The sequence below is a fragment of the Phytophthora cinnamomi genome (assembly GCF_018691715.1).
Source record: "Phytophthora cinnamomi strain GKB4 chromosome Unknown Contig94, whole genome shotgun sequence".
Taxonomy (NCBI): domain Eukaryota; phylum Oomycota; class Peronosporomycetes; order Peronosporales; family Peronosporaceae; genus Phytophthora; species Phytophthora cinnamomi.
In genome coordinates this window covers 217,631-238,592 of record NW_027151027.1, presented here as the reverse complement: position 1 = coordinate 238,592, position 20,962 = coordinate 217,631, and the positions used below count along the sequence as shown (strand labels likewise).

The following is a 20,962-nucleotide window of genomic DNA, read 5'->3' as shown; positions in this document are numbered from 1 at the left end:
CTAGAAAGACGCATTGCTTCAATGTGCACGCAGTAGTGGTCCAAAGCGCTTCGCGCTAGTCAAACAACAAGTTGATCACTTTTCGCCTAAATTCTCGCTTGCGAATCAATCAAGCCGCCAACTTCAACATGAAAGATCGTCTGTAAAAACGTTGCCGTTCAGCACACGAAGACCAAGATCGAAGTGAACCACACCCACTACAGTCTCATTATCGAATTCGCCACAAGACGTCAAGAAGATCCAAGCCAGTGAAGCACACCATTAAACCTTCGCGATAATGGAAGAAAGCCGTACCACCAAGAGAGAAGTGATTAAGTTCCTCCGAGCTAGAGGCTGCAACGTCAGCCGTGATCCCCTCCAACGCGACTTCAATGCTGTCGCCAAGGAGCTGAACGTCAGCGGACCCACCGCCCGTCAGATGTGGACCACTCGCATGGAACTCGACAGAGCTCGACCCAATACTGACAACAAGGAGCCGATCTCTTGCGATTTATTGGACGTCCTCGACGCTGCTGAGTGGTCCATCAAGTTGGCTATCCCCATGCTGGTGGCGGACGTCGCGTCTGCTCTTTGGCGCGCGTCGATGCGCGGCCTCTCGGTTCAAGTCCTACTGAGTACCAGGCCGCAAAATGTTTGGCAGACCGATATGATTAAGAACTGTCTTAAGCACGATGTTGAGCTACACATGAGCAAGAACGACGACGGGCCGTTCAACTCGTACGCTGTGATCGACAGCAAGATGGTCACTATATTCGGTGAGAGCTCCAAACGCGGGCTGAGGGAGTTCGAACCCAGCAAAGAGGCTCCGTAAGGGGGTGGGGCTCAAGGACAGGGGGGGGGGGGGGCAGTAGTTTGAAATTTACATTGCATACGTGTTGTTGAACAGCAGAAACAAATGTTACTTGAATGCTGAGGGCGTTTCGTGGAGTAGGAACTCTATAAAATGGTTTAATCAAGGGGCTTTGCGCCAACAACTACGACACTCTTTAGCGGAAATTCACGGGTCCGTGCACGGTCGACAAGGACAGATCGCCGCCCTCAGCACGCTCCATCGTTGCAGACAACGCCTCTACGGAGAACTCGGCGTCCAGTGAGTGCACACCAACACGGGTCTTGCCACGCTTCGTGCGGATAACGAGCAGCCCGGGGTCCTGTCCTCTGTGGCTGTGGCCGACGGCGGTTTCCACCAGCTTCCGCGCCGCGCGCTGCTGAGCCTTCCAGTCGACGTACGCGAATTTGAGACTCTTGGAATGGCGGAACTTGGCCGCCACCTGCTGCGCCACCTTCATCTCCTGCCCGCGCTTCTTCTCGTCGCCCGAAAGAACGAACACCGCGCACAGAGAGGACGCACCCGACGTCGCGTGCTTGCCCACGTTGCACAGCTTTGCCGCGTTGCCCCCGTGCAGCTTCTCCAGTTCTCCAGTCTCGCGCATCCGGTGCAGACGAGCAATGTGCTTCTCAATCGCGAAGTTGTACACCTGGTACTCGTCCAGCTCCCCCTCGTACTTGGTCAGCTGTCCCTCCCACACGTACGCGAAGGACGGGTGCGTGGCACCCGTCTCCACCCCCTTCGAGCGGCAGAACTCCTCGTACTTATCGCAGTTAATGGCACCCACACGCACCTTGCCCTCCAGATCGCGTGCAATGTTCTCGTACTTGCCGCGGAACTCCGCACTGGGCGCGTCCATGGGGTAGAATTGCACCAGCCACTCGTTGTTCGCCTCTTTACCGGGGAACTTCTTTTTCGACAGCGACCGCACGGGCGAGTCCGACGCAAACAGCGTCGTTGGCTGGCGGGCCTGTCGGTTGCCACGGTAGGCACCCCCGGAGCCCGGTCGCTTCGCCTGACCGAACCCATCCATGCCGCTGAACTGGAACTCGTTGGGCATGCCACCCATTCCGCCCATTCCACCCATGCCACCAAAGCCCCCAAAGCCGCCAAAGCCCCCTGCACCCCCGGGGAAGCCTCCGCCGAAGCCTCCAGCACCTGCTCCTGCCCCTGCGCCCGCCCCGAAGCCGTGGCCGAAGACGCTCTCGAACATCTTGGTGAACGACGCCATGTTCTCGTCCGTGGAGCGGCGTCGGCCCTGGCCGAAGCCTCCGGGGAAACCCCCGCCTGGTCCCCCGCCGCCGAAGCGCCGCGCGTCGTCGTACTCCTTGCGCTTGTCCGGGTCGGACAGCACCTCGTAGGCCTCCGACACCTCGACGAACTTCTCCTTGGCCTGCTCCTTGTCCTCGGCGTTGTCGGCCTTGTCCGGGTGGAACTGCAGCGCCAGCTGACGGTACGCCTTCTTGAGCTCGCGGTCCGAGAACTGCTTGCCCACGCCCAGCACCTTGTAGTAGTCCTTGCTCGGGTCCATGGCGGCTACGCTCAGCGCCAATAGCAGCGCCACGAGCAGGCGCAGACGCACGCGCGTCGATTTGGCCGACATTTGGGTTTAATTAATCGTTCGGTTGGGTGGTTGTTTTGGATCCGCTGGGTGGACGGAAAATTGCAAAGTGTGTGGTAAACTCCCTCCTCTTGAGACTGGGAACAGCTGGCGAGCGTCTACAGCGGCAACGACGGCTTGCCACGTCGCCTCTATCGCCTTCGAGCCGACCTTGGTCGTCGTCCAGCAGGAGAAATTTCGAGAATGGAGCTGTGCTTCGTTGGCAGCGTTTTAGACGGGTGTACCAGGGCTTTGGTACAGTGACGAACCAATGAGAGGAGACCAGATGGAAAAAGGCAACGTTGAAGTTGTCGTGCCTCGAAATGCATGTGCATTAGGGTACGTGTCGTTTGCTGGTGCCTTCTGATTATTTATTAACTAAGATGCGACACGGCCCGGCGGCGCCGGAGAAGACGAAGCCCCCGATGCGTAGTGTGAGTGTGCAGGGCTGTGAGTTGCGCGCGGTGTAAAATGACGCCGTACGAGCTCGCACACTCTGGTCACGTCATCCTTGCTGCTGCCTCCGTACACGACGTGCAGCGCGCGATTGCCGAAGCACACCACGCCGTCCAGTTCAGACTCAGCTTCGATCGTGTTCTCGAACTAGTGAGCGCGGTAGGCGTCGGCCGTCGAGTACTCGAAGTAGAACGGCTGCCCCACTATCTTGTCCAGCGTCGCATACAGCTTGTAGCCCTCCACCGCGCTGCTCAGATACCATTCCAACTCGCGGAACGTGTCGGCGCTCGAGGTGCACCCTAGGCTCACTGAGTTACGCGCTGAGGGGTAATCTCCAAACTGGGGCGGCTCGCGCTTGGCGAACGGCGTCTTCCAACAGCGCTTCTCCAGCACGTTCAGAACCTCGGGAGCCTGAAGTTTCCTGCCACGAAGACGAAAAGCTGCGCCGTACGCAACACGAAGTGGACAATGTCGGGTGTCGTTTCACATAGCACACGTACCGGGGAGAGGGCAGGCACTGTGATGACACTGTGGTCGACGCGATGGAATATCAGCACGAGGTGGGTGATATACGCTGCTTCAGATGCCACAGAAGTTCGGATGCGTCGATCCGTTGTGTTCATTCTGTTGGGGTGGGCACACGACTCAACAGTAATACGCAGCTTTCTCACTGCTTTGCATACGCGCTCCACATCATCGGTTTTGCCGTCGGGTGGGATGTTTGGGCTTCGGAATCGCGGTTTTATTCTTGGGACCTGATGCGTTGTCCGCAACATCATTTGCAAGCTCACGCCGGCAACCCTCGTCACGCTGGGCTGCGACCGACTTGGGCACCCTCTCCGCACGAAGCATGCTCTGGTGGCGAATCATCGCGTCTCGATTTTTGCGCGTTCGGTTCTCGCCCTGCCTTGCTCAATCTCGGGATTACGCCGGCGATTTCACGTGACCACCTGCGGTCGGATGTCACGTTGCTCACCCGTTTCCCGTTGCTGTCGTTGACGCAGATATCAGCCCCGAATAATGCAAAGCATGTTGAACATGCTCTGATGACCGTAAGTGACAGCTAAATGCGCTAGAGTTTCCTTGGAGTAGAACGTGGGGGTATTCAAATCGATCATGTTGTACGTCTCGAGAAGGATCCGAATTATGTCCTCGTGACCCGCGGTGGCACCACAATGCACGGCATTACATTCATTGGGTCTGGTAGGTTCCATTACCGAGTGCTCGTTCCCCATTCGACCGGACTGGGTTTGCTAGTTGGCGAGTGCTCCTTGATGGATCATCTACTCGACTAGGCGTAGCATCGTGCGCAGGGCCAGCAGTTGTATTGTTAAGTAGTGCACAGAGGTCGTCACGGGTCTCGCCGGGCAGAGTGCTAGCTAGACCCACCGAACATCGCATACATTCAGCGCTCCATCGAGAACATTGTCAGAAGCTCACTATTCCTCTTAATTATCGCTTTGAAGTACCCCAGATCAATTCCACATAGTGGTCCATCACTTAGGCCCATCGAGTTCATAAGCTCAGAAAACACATCATAGCTCTCTTCATCGTCTTCATCATCGTAGCCCTCGTACTCCACGTCATAATCGTCACACAGAGTCGTTCTCTTGCTTGAAACCGGTCCATACTTCTGGGTGGCAAAGTCTTGACATGATGGCACAATGATGATCTGACGGATGCATTTTATGAATTGTGTGATAAACTGGGTGGACGACAATTTCGGGATGACTACATGAACGCTAGGAGTTTTATACAGTCTAGCACCATCAATGCGTTAGAGCATGCGGTGCTGACACCGCTAATGCCATTCTTGGATTGTATCAGTCCTGATGGTTCAGTGGATTTGAGTACACCAACCTGTTGACTTACAAGGGGATAATAGACCATACATGGAGGGTTCGTCCGTGAAATGGCAAGAAGCGCTGCTGCCGTGATCAAGCCAAATTTGCGACCCTACCGCTCGTCTGCGAGGAAAAAGTATTTTACATTTCCATCCCAACCTGATTTTCCTAACCGAGAGCACGGTTCAGCATCATTCAAACAGAAGACGATCAATACTAACCGTAGGTGTGTCGAGCTGTACGATCTGATGAAAAACAAAGGTGGTCCACTACATGAGTGACCTGCGCAACCTCAAGTCCGTCATCAAACACAACCCTGAGCTTTTGGCTGAGGTTTCGAGCCGCACAGTCTTCAATATTAGCCAGGCCAGATTGGACCCGAGCTACGTCGCAGCTGCTCCTGTACATCATCTTTGTAGACTGTTTCACCAAGCAGCGGCTGGACCTGCACACGACATTGACCTAGTCGAATGGATGATTAAGTTGGGGCGCATAAAATGCAGCCTAGACGGGCAAGTAATGATGGAACTGCTCAGGATGTAGAGATTAACTCGCTGGCTGTACACAGCACAGCAATGCGGGTCATGCGCAAGTCGTTTAACTTCTTCTGGAGGCACTCAACATGGTGGACTTGAACACGCCAACATTCCTCACAAAAAAAACTCTTGCCCACCTAGCTGGTAAAAACGGTGCTTGGCATACTCTGCTTGGCGAGAATTGATATTTGTGCCGAGGTCGAGGGGTATGCGATGTGATAGCTGATCGGGAGTTGGCTGGTAAGATCGCGTCGACCTTGAGCAAGGTCGCGCAAACCTAAAACAATGTGATGAGCTACCAACTTCCATCAACAGAACAATCGCACAAGCTAGTGGTGATGAGGAGCGACGGCGTGCATCCGATAAAACGGGTATAAACGATGGAGTGGGGTCGAAGAAAGGTGGATTGTGGAGGTTTGTTTTCAGAACAAAGGACTCTCGGCAAATAGGAGCTTTTTATTTTGACGTTTGGCGACTTACGATCACAACGAAACGACGCTTCTAATGATGCCGCGCTTCGCGGCGTTGGTCGCGACCCTGCTTACTGCGATGCAACCTGCTGCCAAGCTCATGGCACCAGGTAGGTAAAATGCTTTGCTTTTCCACAAACGTTTTGCTAACGGCATGTTACGCATGATCTTGTCTGGGACCTTGTTGCCTGGTATCGACACTATGAAGGGTTTTGTGCGACTGAGAAGCAGACCTCAGGCTACATCACTCTACCGAACCGAGTTGACACTCACTACTTCTACTGGTATTTCGAGTCACGTAACAAGCCTAGAACCGATCCGTTGATAATGTGGATTCCAGGGGGGCCGGGTGAAGGCGGCACATATGGACTATTAGCTGAAAATGGGCCGTGCATCGTGGATGATGTTCTCTCAAGCAAGTGTAACCCGTTTTCATGGACGTCGGTAGCCAACATGGTGTGGGTCGATCTCCCCGGAAATGCCGGATTCAGTTACTCGACTACTGCAGAAGATGACGAATTTACTGATGAGCGAGTGGATGAGAGTGTATTTTGGTTCCTCCAGGGATTTCTAACGAAGCATCCCGAACTGCAGGGACGGGAATTGTTCCTGGTTGGCGAGAGCTACGGCGGCCACTTTGTAGCATCGGCTGCCAACTACATCTTGATCAAGCAACACGAGTCTGCATCTGCTAACTTAACCGCCATTAACCTTGAAGGAATCGCGATCGGTAATGGACTCATCGATCTCATGGAGGTTTTCACTCACTTCGTGAACATGACCAGCAACTCGTACAACATCACACTTGTGAATGAGCCCCAGTTGGCAGCAATGGAAGCAGCATTTCCCCATTGCCAAGCTCTAATGGCTCGTTGTCAAACCAACTTGGCAATCTGCGGGGTAGCTGGGTCTTACTGTCAGCAAACGCAGCTTCTCCCGCTCCTGCAAGCTCATCGAAACCCGTACGACATCCGCCAGGAATGTCAAACTTCCGCCTCAAATGCAAGCGCTTGTTTGGTAAAGGTGCCCAAGATAAAGGCGTTTCTAGATCTGCCCAAAGTCCGCGACTTCCTCGGCGTTCACCCGAGTCGTAGCGAGTGGATACTGTTGAATCGCACTATCAACGCTGCTTTCTTTGCTGCGCCAAGCTACTCCGGGTATGTGTCCATGGGTGACAAGCTTTCCAGCCTGCTGAATTCTGGCTTGCGCGTGTTACTATACGCTGGGGATGCTGACATCCTTTGCAATATCTACGCTACCGAGGTGACCGCGAAAAATCTAAAGTGGAATGGTGCACCTGGTTTCAACTTTGCGCCAGAGCGTCCATACCCCGGGATCTCCGACGCCGGCACCGTGCAATCGTACTGGCACTTGACGTTCGTGAAGGTTCATAAGGCCGGCCACATGGTCCCCGAAGACCAACCTGAACTCGCACTCGACATGATCACCAAGTTCATCCACAACCAAGCATTCTGAAAGAGCAATTACCCTGAATTACAGCCCTATACCCGTAATAAAGGGCATGAGTCCATATGACTGCTCCATTGGATACACAGCAGGGGTGGGAAAAAATGATTGCCGTTTCGTAGTTACTGAATTGGACGCATTCAATTATGTATTACGGTGTCTAGAGATTTGCGTATAATAATATGTTAGACAATAATTGCAGTACAATACGGTACTACACCATTTGTCAAATGAGACCGGGTGGCTAAGCCGAGCTGAGACCCTTGCAACCACGAATTCACCGCCTCCAACCGAGAATCGACCTCCCACAAGGCCCTGAGACCACTTGGCTTTTCTCAATCGTCAGCCTATTGACCACGCAACCCTTTGCCTCCTTCCTTCCCACCAACTCGCCATCATGGTCAGCAACAAGGAGATGTCAGCCTACTTCTATCAGTCCCTCGGTGACTCTATGTTCCGCTGCAAGCTGTGCGGCACGGACAGGAAGCAGTTGCCGGCGACGGGCTACACCAACCTCATGAGCCACCTCGCCGGCAAGCACGACGACTTCCGCTCGCAGTTCGCTGCTGCGCACGGCAGTGGCAAGCGGCCGCTGCAAGACTACGGCTTCGTGTCGGAGGAGACGACCCACCGCTACCAGTAGATGCGGTGGGTTGTCGATCGTAACATGCCGATCAGCGAGGTGGAAAATGAGTCCACCCGCACCATGTCCAAGTGGCGGCCCATCAGCTCCAAGACTTTGCGCCGGTGCATGCAGGTGGTTGCTGCCAAGATTAGCGCTGCTCTGGACAAGGGGATGGGTACTGCGTTCGGGATCATGTTCGACGGGTGGAGCCATTCCACCGTGCACTGCAGTACATCGGCGTCTTCGCCGTTTATGAGGTCGATGGCGATGTGCACCAGCGCCTCCTTGCTCTTTCGCCGCAGGGCGAGGGCAGTCAAGACGCCGATGCCCACATCGAGCTGCTGCGTACGGTACTTTCAGTGTACGACAAGACTCTCGACATGGTCCGGTTCCTTGTTAGCGACAATTGCAGCACAAACCAGGCCACAGTGACTCGGCTCGGCTGCCCTCTGATTGGCTGCGCCAGTCACCGCTTCAACTTGGCGGTTAACAAGTTTTTAACCGACCACGAGCCAGCGCTAGACGAGGTTAATAACGTCATGTCTCAGCTGCGGCGTACCAACAACGCGGCCGAGGTGTCCAAGCACACCGAGTTGCACGCTCTCAATCATAACGCCACGCACTGGTCCTCGACGTTCGAGATGCTGCACCGCTACGTGCGCATCCGGGCGGAAATCCGCAAGGTCGACGACGTCGAGGACCTGGTGCCGACGGGCGCCACCCACCGCATGGTTGAGCTGCTCGACCACATGAAGAAGTTTGAGAGTGTGATCTAGTGGATTCAGCGGCCAGTGGCCAGCTTGGCTGAGGTGCGGCTCCTCTTCGACTCTCTTCTCGGTGAGTATGCAGTCATGGGCGAGCATCTCATACCGAATTGTCGTGTAGGAACACGCGCTAATTTATATAAGACACACTTTCCCCACCAACAACACCCACCAAGTCACCGAAGACTCAATGGGCTTGTTAGGGTTAGAACCTGTAGGCCCAAGAACTTTCCCTTGCACCGGGTTGATGTTTCCCCTGTGTACCGAGCTTCCGCTAGTCTACCGACGGAAGACTCAGCGTCACTAGCCACGAGCAAAGGCTAGCACGCTATCACACACAAAATATACCTCGCAGGCCCTCAGAAGGAAGGGTCCCGGCCTTTTACGGCGTGATACGAGGGTGCCGGAGCTATACTCCGGCGGGAAGAAATAAATGGAGTGCGCTCTCGCTCCTCCAGTTCCTGGCGACGACTCGTCGCTACCAATACACCGGCCACTAACTCTTGGCCCTGTCAGGGATGAACACACGCTACACTAGTAGATGTGCCCACCGACAGTCATAATCCTACCTACCAGGTTTACCTTGAGCTGCAGGTCGTTCACTGCAGGCACCGGTGTCGCCCTTGCGTGGTTGGGAGGAAAAGCTGTTCTGTTATTGTTGCCCGAAGGCTTATCTTGTCTTCTCTTAAGTTTCCTATCGATCAATACAAATATCAAGTATAAACGCGTCCGTTTTTGGACCACCAGTTGTAACTCACGACGCTTCGGCGCTTTCTCTGCGACGTGGCGGCGTTACCGACGACTCAAACGGCCGCTGAAACGCCACCGACGACTCGGGACAGGCGCCGATGACTCATAAGTTCGGATCTTGCCAGTAGGTTCGCCCCGCACTTAGCGAGCTGCAACCGCCCGCTCTTGACTTGGGACCGTCGACGAGTCATCGCCACCGGCCTATTTAGGCCAATCAGCGATCAGGGAGTTTAGTCCAATGACTGGCGATGGGTTGTGACTTGCCAGTTAACGCCGGCGCCTCGAGTCTTCTTCGTCCCTCGTCCCGCCTTTGGGTTTTGGCTTCGGCTTCATTTCCCGATACCACAACTGCCCCCACCGCGACTCGAGCCGCGTGCTGGTGAGCGTCGGGGTGCTCCTGTGCCATTGTTGGTTCTTAGCGTGCTGCCCAGTCCGCCGTGAACTCGGCCCTCAGGGCTCTCGGTGTGTCTCGGTCTTCGCTCCAGGTAAGCCGTCTTCTTCTTGTTCTCTTGCCGTCTTCACTTCTAACCCGGATCTTGGTATCTTGGTCAGTCTTCGCCAGGTCGAGGGAGCTCGCTTGGTTCTGGTAGTTCGCCTGCTGCTCCTGCTCCCTCGCAGCCGGCGGTGTCTGAGGATGAGAGCGCTGCTGAGTCGACGGCCAGTTCTGCCACGGTGCGTTTCCTGCCGTCTTCTCGCTTTCTGTCAGCTTCACGTGAGATGCTGATGCTTGGCGGCTTTGTGCGTCTGCTTCCCAGGTTGTCCTGTCATCTCCGGAGTTGGGCGCACTCGCTGTTGGCGATACGCCGAGCCAAGCTTCGCTGGAGGCTTCCACTGAGTCGTCCGCGTCTCTGGCCACCTCTCCGGCTGCTCCTTCGGTACGTCTCGTTGACTGGCACCTTGATCTTGAGCTGCTATCGCTTACTTTCACGGTTATTGCCTTCGTTTCTTGTCATTCAGGATACTTCTCTGGTTGGTGTGCCCGTTGGTAGTGCTGCCGGCGACTCGGTTGCGATCCAGTCGTCGCAGCTAGCTGCTCGGTGCTCTACTTCGAGCGCTGAGGCCAGTCGTTCCACCACCGACGACTCGCTGATCACGGTGTCGCGTGAGGCCCTTGAGCAAATCGTCATGGAAGCCAGTGCTGAGGCGTCGGAGAGCGTGATCGCGGTGTTGGGTCCTCGGCTGGATCTCATCGGTCGTCTCAATGTCACCCTGCACCAGGGCCCCAACATTCGTGGGGACCGCCACGTGGGCTCTCGCTTGGCCGCTGCTCGCTCGCTGGAAGACGTGGTGGCGGCGGCTCAACCCAACATGGGAGTCCACGATGACATCAATCTGGACTTGGCCATGATGCGAGGCCAGTTGCACTCCGCTGAAGCTGCGCGTGCTGCCGCCGAAAACTCGGCGATGAAGGAGTCGTTCAAACACGAGAACACCATGGTGTTCCTCAAGCAAGCGCGCGCGGAACTCGAGCACTCCAAGAAAGAGGTCAAGCGTCTGCGGGTCCTGGAGGCTCACTACCTCCAGGAGATGGAGGGTCTTCGTGGAGCCGTGGATGCGCACACCGAGACAGCCGCCCGCTTGGAGAACCGCGTTAGAGTTGCTGACGACTGGTGCAAGCGTCTGGCTCTCCAGCTCACTCGCGAGCAGACGGTGTTCAAGGCTGCCGTGGCGTCGTCGACTGCACAGAGCAAGCGTCTTCATGATCTTCTGGCTCGCTTGGATGCCGGCGATGACTCGTCGTCGACTCGCCTCCAGCGCCGAAATGAAGACCTTCAAGAGCAGGTGAAGCGGCTCACGAGCGCCAACAGGACTCTTCGGGCGCATGTCAAGTTTGAAGACATGGATCCGGACGTCCTTGTGCTGATCGCTGAAGGTTCGTACTGGTCGTTGAGTTGTTCCAAATTCGTCGCTGCAGCCGGGTGAATTGAGCTCAGAATGGGTGGCCGAGTTTGGTGATGCTCGCGTTCCTGCTGCGTCTGAGTCTTCGCCGACTGCTGCGTCTGTTCCGGGAGGACCAGCTCTGGATGCTGCTGGTGGCTCCGATGACTCGAGCTTGCTTGGTGTCTTGGCTCGGGCAGCTGTTGCCTCCGATCCTGATTGAGTTGAAGTCGGGTTCAAGCGAGTCGTCGGCAGCGTCTTCTATCCATTTGGTTTTCGTTTCCAATTCCGCTTCTGAGTTGCCGTTGCGTTAGCTGTCCGTCTTGGTAGCGTTTTTAATTTTTAAATGCAAAAGGCAATGCCGCAGTAGCTGTTTTCGTCTATGTTCTTGGGCTGCATTGCCCCAAGTACAGGTCATCATGGCGGTGACTCATAGCCACCTAGCCTTCGTCGGCGACTTGAACCATCTGCAGGCGCTGTTCACTTCGTTTTCGCCGCAGGTAATCATAGAGGAGCCCTCCGCAAGAAAGGTTAGCGGCTGGCCCCCATGTTGGTTCATCGTAGCCGACCCATTTGACTCTAAACTCGCGTACTGCTCTTTCAGTTCCCGTGGACAACGGCACACGGTCGTCGAGGATGGCTTCAACTTCATATTCTCCTGCCACGTGATCTGGCTCCCAACTATCTTCAGGGAGCAGTGCTTCGTCAAAGTCTAGTCGCGTGTCGTCGACAAGTCCGGGCGCGAGACGAGTATTCGGTCGATCTCCAAACTCATCAACCAGCTTTAGTCGGGAGATATGGACGACTGGATAGAATCGGTATCCACTGCGGTTCGGTAACTCGAGTTCGAAGGCATAGTCTTCGATCCTTTTTCTGATCCGGAAGGGTCCATGCCACGGGTGTGCCAGTTTCTTGGTAAGGCCGGGCTTGGCTCTCTCCATATACAACCAGACCCTGCTGCCGACATCGAACGGGACCGGCAGCATTGATTTTCGGCCTGCAATCGGCTCAATTCCGCCAGTCTTCGGTGAATCCACCCTGTCCCGAGAGACATGTCCCCCCCCCCGTCCCACAAACGGTTGGTTTGGGGCACTCGCCGACGACTCGCGAGTCGTCGGTGGCACATGCGTACTTGGTTTGAGCGACAGGTGACTTGGGACGGGGGTGTCTTGTCCCGTAGACGGTTGGTCTTGTGCCGCCGCCGACGACGCGTGATCCCGAGTCTTCGCCAGTATCGTCTTCTCTTTCCTGCTGAGTTTGGCGTTGTGTTCCCGGGCTCTGCGAGTCTTCTCGGTGGCTTGGTATTCTCTGGCCATTTCCATAGCAATCTGCTGTTGTCTGTTGACTTCGCGGCGCTACGTCAGTACGTCTGACTGCTTCGGCGTGCCGTGTCGGAGCGAGGATGACATGGCTTTCAGCGTTGACTGGGCATCCCACCCGTGTACCAAGTAGAATGGTGTTTCTTTCCGAGTCGTGTCTTGTGAGTTGTTAATGGCGAAGACTAAGCGCTCCACGATTTCGTCCCAGTCTTGTTGGAGCGGGTCTTCGGCGTATACCTTGACGGATTGCATTACAGTTTTGACTGATCGTTCTTGCTGTCCGTTGGCTTGCGGCCGGTAACTCAGCGTTGCTCGGGACCTTGACCGCATCATTTCTGCAAACGCTTGGAACACTTCGCTCATGAACCGTGGGTCGCGGTCATGGCGGATGAGTGATGACGCACCGAATCGTCGGTATATGCATTCTTCGAATGCTTGTGCCACCTTGAGTGCGCTCGTATCCGCCATGGCTTTCGCAATGATGAAACCCGTAAAGGAACATTGGAAGAGCAGCAGGGCTGTGTTGCCCCTCTGAGTCTTCGGCAGTGGTATCACAAAATCCATAGACACTAACTGGAAAGGCCGTTCCGCCAGCTCGTTGCCAGGAGAGTATCCTTTCAGTTGGGGGCGGCTCTTGCTGGTGCTGCAATCGGGGCACGATCTCACGTGCTTCTCCACGACGGTGTAGAGTCCCAACCAGTAGTAATCTCGCTTGACTCGCTGGTAGGTTCTCACCACACCCTGATGGCCACCTTCCAGCGAGTCATGACAATTCTGGAGCACTTCTTGAATCATCGTGGTGGGTATCACCAGACGCAGCGAGATCTCCTCTTGCGACTCCACGTCACGCCGACGACTCGTTCCCATGTAGTGTAGCAAATTGTCCTCCGACAACACGAACTTATCTGCGATTTTCCATGCATCTCTGGCGGCTCGGTATCCAAGCTTCTCAACATCTCCACGTAGCAAGGTCTTCAGGTTGGCCCATCGTATTTCTTCGTCTTGTGCAGCAGCTATGCGTCGTCGTCTCTCTTCTTGGACATCCACAGGATCAATGTCTTGTGCGTTAGGAGCTGCTGGTGGAGCTTGAGTCGTTTCTGGGGCTTGAATCTCAGGAGGTTTCCGGTTAGGGCGAGTCTTCGGCGGTAGCTTCGGCTTGTCGTGCGTGAATCGAACATGTTTTTTCTTGCTCTTCGTCTGCGCCCGAGTCATCGCCAGTAGCATTCCAGGTTCTGGACGTACGAAATCAGCAAATGTTTTGCGTTTCAAGGTTGAGACGCCGTCCAGAATTTGAATAGAGCCTCCTGGAATCAGGTTTTGTGCTTCTGATCCTTGCGGCGGCGACTTGTAGATCAATTCTTGTATCCGATTGAGTCCGGCCAACTCTGCTTTCCGGGTTTCACTCAGAATGACCTTGGAAACTTTTGACTCCAAGGCTTCTGTTGCCAACGAGTCCGCGGCAGCATTGTATTCGCGTACCACGTGCAGGTATTTGACTGACCGCAATCGTACCGTGATCTCCTTGTGATGATTCAGCTGTGCCATCAGTGATTCCTTCCGGCAAGCTATCACCCCTAGGGATTGCTGGATCGCGAGTCTCGAGTCTCCCACGACCACTAAGTCTTCGGCGCCGAGTTCGATCGCGGCGAGAACGCCGTTGGTCATACCGGTGTACTCGGCGATATTGACCGTGGTTTTCTCGAGGTAAGCGTTCGCTGCAATAACTATTTTCCACTCCAGAAGGCTCCACACGATCCATGAGCAACTGCCGTAACCACCGTACTTCTCAGTCTTCGCTGACCCATCGAAAGAGACCACGAAGCCTGTATGAGTCGTCGGTAGGCGTGCATAGAGCAAGTTTGGGTCCATGCGAGTCGTCGGTGAGCCTTTAGCCGGCGGGGCAACCAGTTCCAGTGAGTCATCGAGATCCACGAAGTTGGTCACCGTTGACTGGAGCAACTGGGTGAAGACACAGTCCTTCTCCTTGATTCGTTGGACGATCAGGTGCCACGGGGAGAGCAATACCGCCAATTGTACAGCTCTCCCAAAGAGCGACTTCAACTTGGTAATCCACTCCAATGTGGACAAGCGAGTGTAGACTCGTATTGTTCGTCCCGCCAACTGGGTGTAGCAAGTCTCCAGTAGTAGCAACAGCGCTAGCACCTCTTTCTCCGCCGCATGATAGTTCATCTCGGCATGCTTCAGTACACGTCCGCAGAAGCGAACAGGGTGCAACTTGACATCATGCAGCTGTAGCAGCGTGGAGCTCAATGCCCACTCATTTGCGAACAGCATGACGTGTACGTCCTTGGTGCGGTCGAAGTGGCGGAGTATCGGCGCTGCGGCAACCTTGTCTTGGAGAGCTTGGAAACTCCAGCGGGCAACTGTGAGGTCACCCTCCGGTGCGAAGTCGTCTTCCTTCAGCTGGTAAAGCGCCGCGCCGTAGACAGCGAAGTCTTGGATGAAGCGGCTATAATAATTCAGCACTCCTAGGAAAGACTGCATTCCCTTCTTCGTTCGTGGGAAAGACAGCTTAGTGATCGCGTCCAGCTTCTTCGGATCGGGCCGAATGCCGTCTTTTGACACTTCATGGGACAGGAAGTCGACGCGTCCTTGCACGAAAATACTCTTGGTAAAGCTGACGCTGATCCGGCACTCTTCAAAACGACTGAGGAGCCGATCCAGCGTCGCCAAACAACTGTCGAAATCTTCGCCACCGAACCAGATATCGTTCACGAAGGATCGCCGGTCGAACACAGGCACCAGCGACGACTCGTCGGCTTCGTTGGTCGTAAACATATCGGCTTCTGGGCTGTTAATGAGTTGAGTAATGGGTTCAGCCGTCTTCGAGTCATCGCGGGCGGCTGCAAACTTGGTTCGAGTCGTCGCTGTAGTGCCTGGTAGGCGAGGGGACGACTCGAGTCGTCGGCAGTGTTCTGCCGAGTCTTCGGCGGCCTTCATTTTTGCGGCAAAGGTGTTCCAGCCGCCCTTCGGTTGCACAAATCCACACAACGCGTTGTCTATCATCCGTTGGTAGATCATCGGCGCATTTTTTAGGCCGAAAGGCATTCGTAGCCACTCGAAGTGCCCCAGAGGACAAACAAATGCCGAAATCTTGCGCGCACGTAGAGTCATCAGGATGGCCCAGAATCCGCTGGCCCCGTCGAGCGAGCAGAACCACAGGTAAGTCTCCAGGTCCGTGAGCAAGTCGTCGACGAGCGGCATGGCGTACTCCAGGATTGCCGTTACCGCGTTGACCATCTTGTAGTCTATGCAGAGGCGGATGTCTTGGCCATTCTTCTTGAGGACAATGACGATTGGCGAGGCCCACGGGCTGTCCGAGAACGCGATGAGCCCTGCCTTGAGCAGTCCTTTGAGGAGTTCGTACAATTTCTTAAGATGCTTGAATGGGATCCGTCGGGCCGCTGTTTGATCGGCGCGTGCCCCTGGACATCTAGGTCGCAGCCCACGCCATATGCCGGCGATGGGAGTGCATTCCCGCTTGCAATCATGATACTTTCATGGCGTCGGAGTACTTCGATCAGGCTCCCTTGTTGGTCTGCCGACAACTCGGGATTCTTGACGTTCGCCGCCGAGTAGGCGAGTGTTGTCGGCGCCGGTTCCGATAAATCGGGGAGGAACGCTAATTCATGAGCGTAGTCCTCCAGTTCGATGTCCGCCGCCGGGTGCTCAGTCGTCTCGTCGCTTCTGTCGTCGGTACCTTCCGTGGCCAGTACGCGCATTACTGCTATGAACGTCTGGTCGAGAGTCGTTGAGAGGTCTCCGGCTTCTCGGCTGGATGCAGTGTGAGTCATTGGTGGATGCCCCTTCGGACTGCACTCTAGTCCTTGGTCTTCGTCGCGGCGCACCGTCGACTCAGCAGTCTCCAGTCCTGGTCCAGCTGGTTCTGGAGTCATGGCTTCATCGTTAGTCGTCGCCACCCCCGTCGAGTCGCCAGCAGTAGCGTCGAGTCGTCGGTGATGTTCCTCCGCTATCCATTCTGAGTCATCCGTCACCGACGAGTCGTCGGCACTGTCACGTTTACTGTTGACGGGTGGTTCTTCGGCCGAGTCTTCGTCAGGTCGTTGCAGGATACCCTTAGGCGTTGGATATCTCACTCGTTCCACCGCTGGAGGCTGCTTGGCCAACCATTGTTGGTAGAGTTCAGCCTCCCACTTGAGTAGTGGCTTGTCCCGTGCGGCAGCGTATGCGAGTACCTGCCACTCTTTGTACTTTGCGGAATCTAGCCGCACGTAGCCTTCAGTCTTCGGCAGCGACCCGATCGGAACCCAGACTATCACCGGGAAGTGCACCGGACAACTCGCCAGCCTATCCGCGGCGTTGGTAAGTCGAATCCTGACCGGACGTCCTTTGTAGAACCTGGTGACAGTCGGGATGAACGTCTCAGTTCGGCGAATCCAAGGCACGTGAGTCGTCGGCTCGGGTTGTCGCCGCTGTAGTTTGAACTCGTCCCATTCATGGCCCGGTATTTGCATTTGTTCCGTCGGACCGTACGCGACGTGGCTTCCTTCGGCCTCGTCCATCATGTTTTGAGTCTTGATCAGCGGGATCATAACCTCGTCGGGGAGTTTGGCCGTTGCGTTTAGGAGGTCCAGTCGGATACCGGCCGGGATCATAAAGTCGGTGCCAAGCACCACTTCTACCCCGGCGCAGTGATCCATTATCCAGACTTCAAAAACATAAACGCGTTCCCATCCAAGGGTGACTTTCACCTTCGCTCGGCGAGTCGTCATCATCTTGCCCTTGGTGATCCCTTGTACATCCATGCAACGTCCATGCCCCACTACTTCGCGGAGTTTCAGTCGCTTGGCAAGTTTCTCCGAGATGACACTGACGTTTGCCCCGGTGTCCAGCAATATCCTCGTGCGCGAGTCGCTCACGGCTCCGTTCACGAGTGTCCGCATCCTTACGCGCTTGTCAAATTTCTGCGCCGACCACCATCCCATTCGTTCTCCAGCTAAGAGTCGCACTTCTGGAACGAGTCGTCGGCGCGAGTCTTCTTGTATTGCGCTTGTCAGCCAGTCTTCGGCGGTATCTCCCACCTCTTCGTTATCGTCTTCTTCACACCATACACCTCCACCGAGGCAATCGCCTCTCTCCTTTTCCAATTCCGTCGTTTTCATGTCGTTATCTTGTTCATTCTTCGTCCATTCGCACTCGCCCACAAATGCAAAGATGCACTCGGCTTCAATTGCGGGCTTGGCTAACTGTGGCAGCCCGATTGGGACCAACCCAGTCGTAGTTGGCGGGCTGCCTAGTTTAAGTGGTCCGAAAACAGGCGTTCTTGGAGCTCGGGTGTGAGGTCTTTCTTGTCCACCTTGGACGTGATGATCTTGGTGATTTCTTGGAACACTTCACATTTTCCGGAGTCGTGCACTTGTTTGCACAGCTTGCACCGACGTCGGCAGTAGTGCGCCGAGTGATAGAGACCCCCGCAGGCCGCGCACGGTCCATACTGGCGAGGTTTCTCGTCGCGGTGACCGCGGTTCTGGAGCCGATTGTCGCGGCCTTGGCTGCGCCCCGCTGAGTAACCCCAGCGTTGTCGGTTGGCGGACCGGGCGTACGTGCCTTCGGCGGCGACTCGTCGTTCGTTGTCATTGGCTGCCGCAAGGTAGTGGTCGCTTCTGTCTGACGAATAGCTATCACCCCAGTCTTCGCCGCAACGTTGTGAGTCGTCGCTGCCGTGCTCACTTCCATCTTCGCTGTTGCTGTCGCCATCATATCTGTGGCTTTGTTGCTGCAGCTCGCTCCGCGTGTCCCGCGTGTCCCGTCCATGAAGTTCGGCGACGATGTCGGCGACAGATGCTTCAGCTAGGCTCACGCGAGGCATATTGCGTGAGTCGTCGCGACGACGCTCGTAATCTCGTTCGCGTCGGTCGCGACGGTTGTAAGCATCACGCGAGTCGTCGCGACGGCGGTCATCACGTCGGCAGGTGTCTTCCGAGCGCTCGTGGCGGCGCGAGTCATCGCGACGTCTGTCATCACGTCGTCGGGAGACATCCCGAGCTCGAGAGTGAGGCAGCGACGACTCGCGGGACGAACTGCGCTCGTCAATCTTCAGTATCTCTTGGATCATCTCTTCCAACTCATGTATGTCTGAGATGCGCAGGTGGCACAGGCGCCGTTCGAGTCCTCGGTCGCCGCAAGTCTCGAGGAAGCGCTTGACGTGGTCGCGTGCTTTGCGCCGTTGCTCTCAAACCGAATCCCGGCGTTCCTGGCATAGCCATTGAGCCGGTTTAGGTAGTCGCAAACATGTTCCTTGTCTTCGCGCTTGGCTGAGTAGTAGCGAGTCTCCGCTGACTGGCTCAACTGGGAGCAATAGTACTAGATGAAAGCTTTGCTTAAGAGGCTCCACGTTCGCTTGGTCTTCTTGGGCAGTTGTCGGTACCAATGTAGAGCGCCGTCCCGAAGCCTCAGCTCGAAAGGCATGCACCAATCGTTGGGCGATGCTCGTGTTCCTTTCATCTCGTAGACAAAGGCGCGAAGCCATTGCATCGAGTTCTCGCTCTTGTTTCTGGTGCCCGAAAACGCCTTGATCTGCCCCAGTGGGCGATGCGTTGCCACCTCGATCCTCGGAGTCGCGTTAAGCAACTCGGATTCGGTCACCTCACGGATTTGGCGCAGGTATTCGCCCATCTGCGCTCCTCCATCGCCGGTAAAGTCCGCTTCTTCGTCCGACGAGTCGTCGGTGGGCCCGGTGCGGCGGATCGTGCTCCGTCCTGAGCTGTTTTCCGTGCCTCTGGCCGATTTTGAGTCATCGGTGGTGCGTCCAGCGCGGTCTGAGTAGCCCGTAGTTGGTGGAGTCACCATGTGGGAGTCTTGAAAGTACGGGGATCGCTCCCCTGACGCGCTAAACACCCCTCCGGTGGGTTTTCGGCTGGGGTTTTCGCGGATTTCCCTCTTCGGAGTCGTCGGCAGCGGCACGCTAGCCGGGTCGACCACTTCGCGAGTCGCACGAGTCTTCCGCGAGTCGTCCAGAGTGAACGAGTTCACACCGAAGGCTGTGCGGAGTCGCTTCTTCCATTTCCAGAGCTCCGCGCCCGCTTCGGCCGGCACCCAGCACTCCAGAGGCGACGGCGAAGGGTGCTCCAGAGGTCGAAGTCCCAAGGCTTTCAGAAATCGTTCGGTTTCCTTCACCACTTATTCGATTGTTATGGAACTCACTGGGCGGGCCAACTCGTGACACAAATCGGCCCAAACCGCTTGGCGGGTCATCGTTGGCTCGAATAGCTAACCCCAGTCGCTCTTCTTCATCTCTTCGTAAAGTCGACCGAGAACTTTGTTGGCTGCCGGCGTGTCACCGTTGAGTGGCGGCCGGTTACCGGAGGTTTGCTCGGTCACTTGAGTCGTCAGGTCCGGTGACCTCGAGTCGTCGGCGGCGTCTTCGAAGTCTTCCAAGTCGTCATACGCTGGCCCTGGGCCATCCTCATCATCCAGTTGATCCGCGAGGTTGCGCGTCACGGAGCGCGTGTCATCGTCAAGCTCAACCGCGAGGTTTCGCGACAACGAACGCGTGCCCGCACTGCGTCCCGCAGACAGCACTGCATCTTCCGGAGTCTCGGGTGTCACCACCGCTGGCGCAGGCGCCTTCTCCTCCAGGTAATCGTCGGAGTCTTCATCCATGTCTTCGTCCTTGGCGTCGGATCCAGTCATCGAGTCGTCGAAGCTGACGGTCCGCTCAGCAATCGGGTCGAGGTGCGGCGTGGGCAGGGCCGCAGTCCAGTCGTCGCCACGCGTTCCGCCAGTCTTCATCGGAGTTGCTGGTACCGCTGAACGTGATCTTTTCGCCATTTTCTTCTTTCTTCGCCTTTTTTCTTCTTGTTCTTGTTCTTGTTCTTCTTCTTCTTGGTTGCTCGTAAAGTCGATCGACCTGCAGTAGCACGAAACACAGAAGGTCACACCAATCCCGGGTCGCGGCACCAGTTGTCGTGTAGGAACACGCGCTAATTTATATAAGACACACTTTCCCCACCAACAACACCCACCAAGTCACCGAAGACTCAATGGGCTTGTTAGGGTTAGAACCTGAAGGCCCAGGAACTTTCCCTTGCACCGGGTTGATGTTTCCCCTGTGTACCGAGCTTCCGCTAGTCGACCGACGGAAGACTCAGCGTCACTAGCCACGAGCAAAGGCTAGCACGCTATCACACACAAAATATACCTCGCAGGCCCTCAGAAGGAAGGGTCCCGGCCTTTTACGGCGTGATACGAGGGTGCCGGAGCTATACTCCGGCGGGAAGAAATAAATGGAGTGCGCTCTCGCTCCTCCAGTTCCTGGCGACGACTCGTCGCTACCAATACACCGGCCACTAACTCTTGGCCCTGTCAGGGATGAACACACGCTACACTAGTAGATGTGCCCACCGACAGTCATAATCCTACCTACCAGGTTTACCTTGAGCT

General features: G+C 55.8%; 6 protein-coding genes across 6 annotated transcripts; 4 read left to right on the top strand and 2 right to left on the bottom strand.

Moving 5' to 3' along the window:
• Window positions 1–418: 418 nt before the first annotated feature.
• On the top strand, window positions 419–811 carry IUM83_18845 (uncharacterized protein; the record flags this gene model as incomplete). Its single annotated transcript, XM_067943866.1, has 1 exon — window positions 419–811. The coding sequence occupies one exon, from the start codon at window positions 419–421 to the stop codon at window positions 809–811; it is 393 nt and encodes a 130-aa protein (XP_067783916.1).
• Window positions 812–986: 175 nt separating this feature from the next.
• On the bottom strand, window positions 987–2,432 carry IUM83_18844 (Type II (General) Secretory Pathway (IISP) Family; the record flags this gene model as incomplete). The annotated part of the gene is made up of 1 exon (XM_067943865.1): window positions 987–2,432. The coding sequence occupies one exon, from the start codon at window positions 2,430–2,432 to the stop codon at window positions 987–989; it is 1,446 nt and encodes a 481-aa protein (XP_067783917.1).
• A 600-nt stretch (window positions 2,433–3,032) lies between these two features.
• Window positions 3,033–3,737, bottom strand: IUM83_18843 (uncharacterized protein; the record flags this gene model as incomplete). The annotated part of the gene is made up of 3 exons (XM_067943864.1): window positions 3,033–3,306; window positions 3,386–3,413; window positions 3,641–3,737. The coding sequence occupies 3 exons, from the start codon at window positions 3,735–3,737 to the stop codon at window positions 3,033–3,035; spliced, it is 399 nt and encodes a 132-aa protein (XP_067783918.1).
• Window positions 3,738–5,769: 2,032 nt separating this feature from the next.
• Window positions 5,770–7,211, top strand: IUM83_18842 (putative serine protease family S10; the record flags this gene model as incomplete). Its single annotated transcript, XM_067943863.1, has 2 exons — window positions 5,770–5,845; window positions 5,944–7,211. 2 exons carry the CDS (start codon window positions 5,770–5,772, stop codon window positions 7,209–7,211), a joined length of 1,344 nt encoding a protein of 447 aa, XP_067783936.1.
• A 388-nt stretch (window positions 7,212–7,599) lies between these two features.
• Window positions 7,600–7,845, top strand: IUM83_18841 (RWD domain-containing protein 3; the record flags this gene model as incomplete). The annotated part of the gene is made up of 1 exon (XM_067943862.1): window positions 7,600–7,845. The coding sequence occupies one exon, from the start codon at window positions 7,600–7,602 to the stop codon at window positions 7,843–7,845; it is 246 nt and encodes an 81-aa protein (XP_067783919.1).
• A 362-nt stretch (window positions 7,846–8,207) lies between these two features.
• On the top strand, window positions 8,208–8,603 carry IUM83_18840 (Hydroxyacylglutathione hydrolase; the record flags this gene model as incomplete). Its single annotated transcript, XM_067943861.1, has 1 exon — window positions 8,208–8,603. The coding sequence occupies one exon, from the start codon at window positions 8,208–8,210 to the stop codon at window positions 8,601–8,603; it is 396 nt and encodes a 131-aa protein (XP_067783920.1).
• Window positions 8,604–20,962: the final 12,359 nt, after the last annotated feature.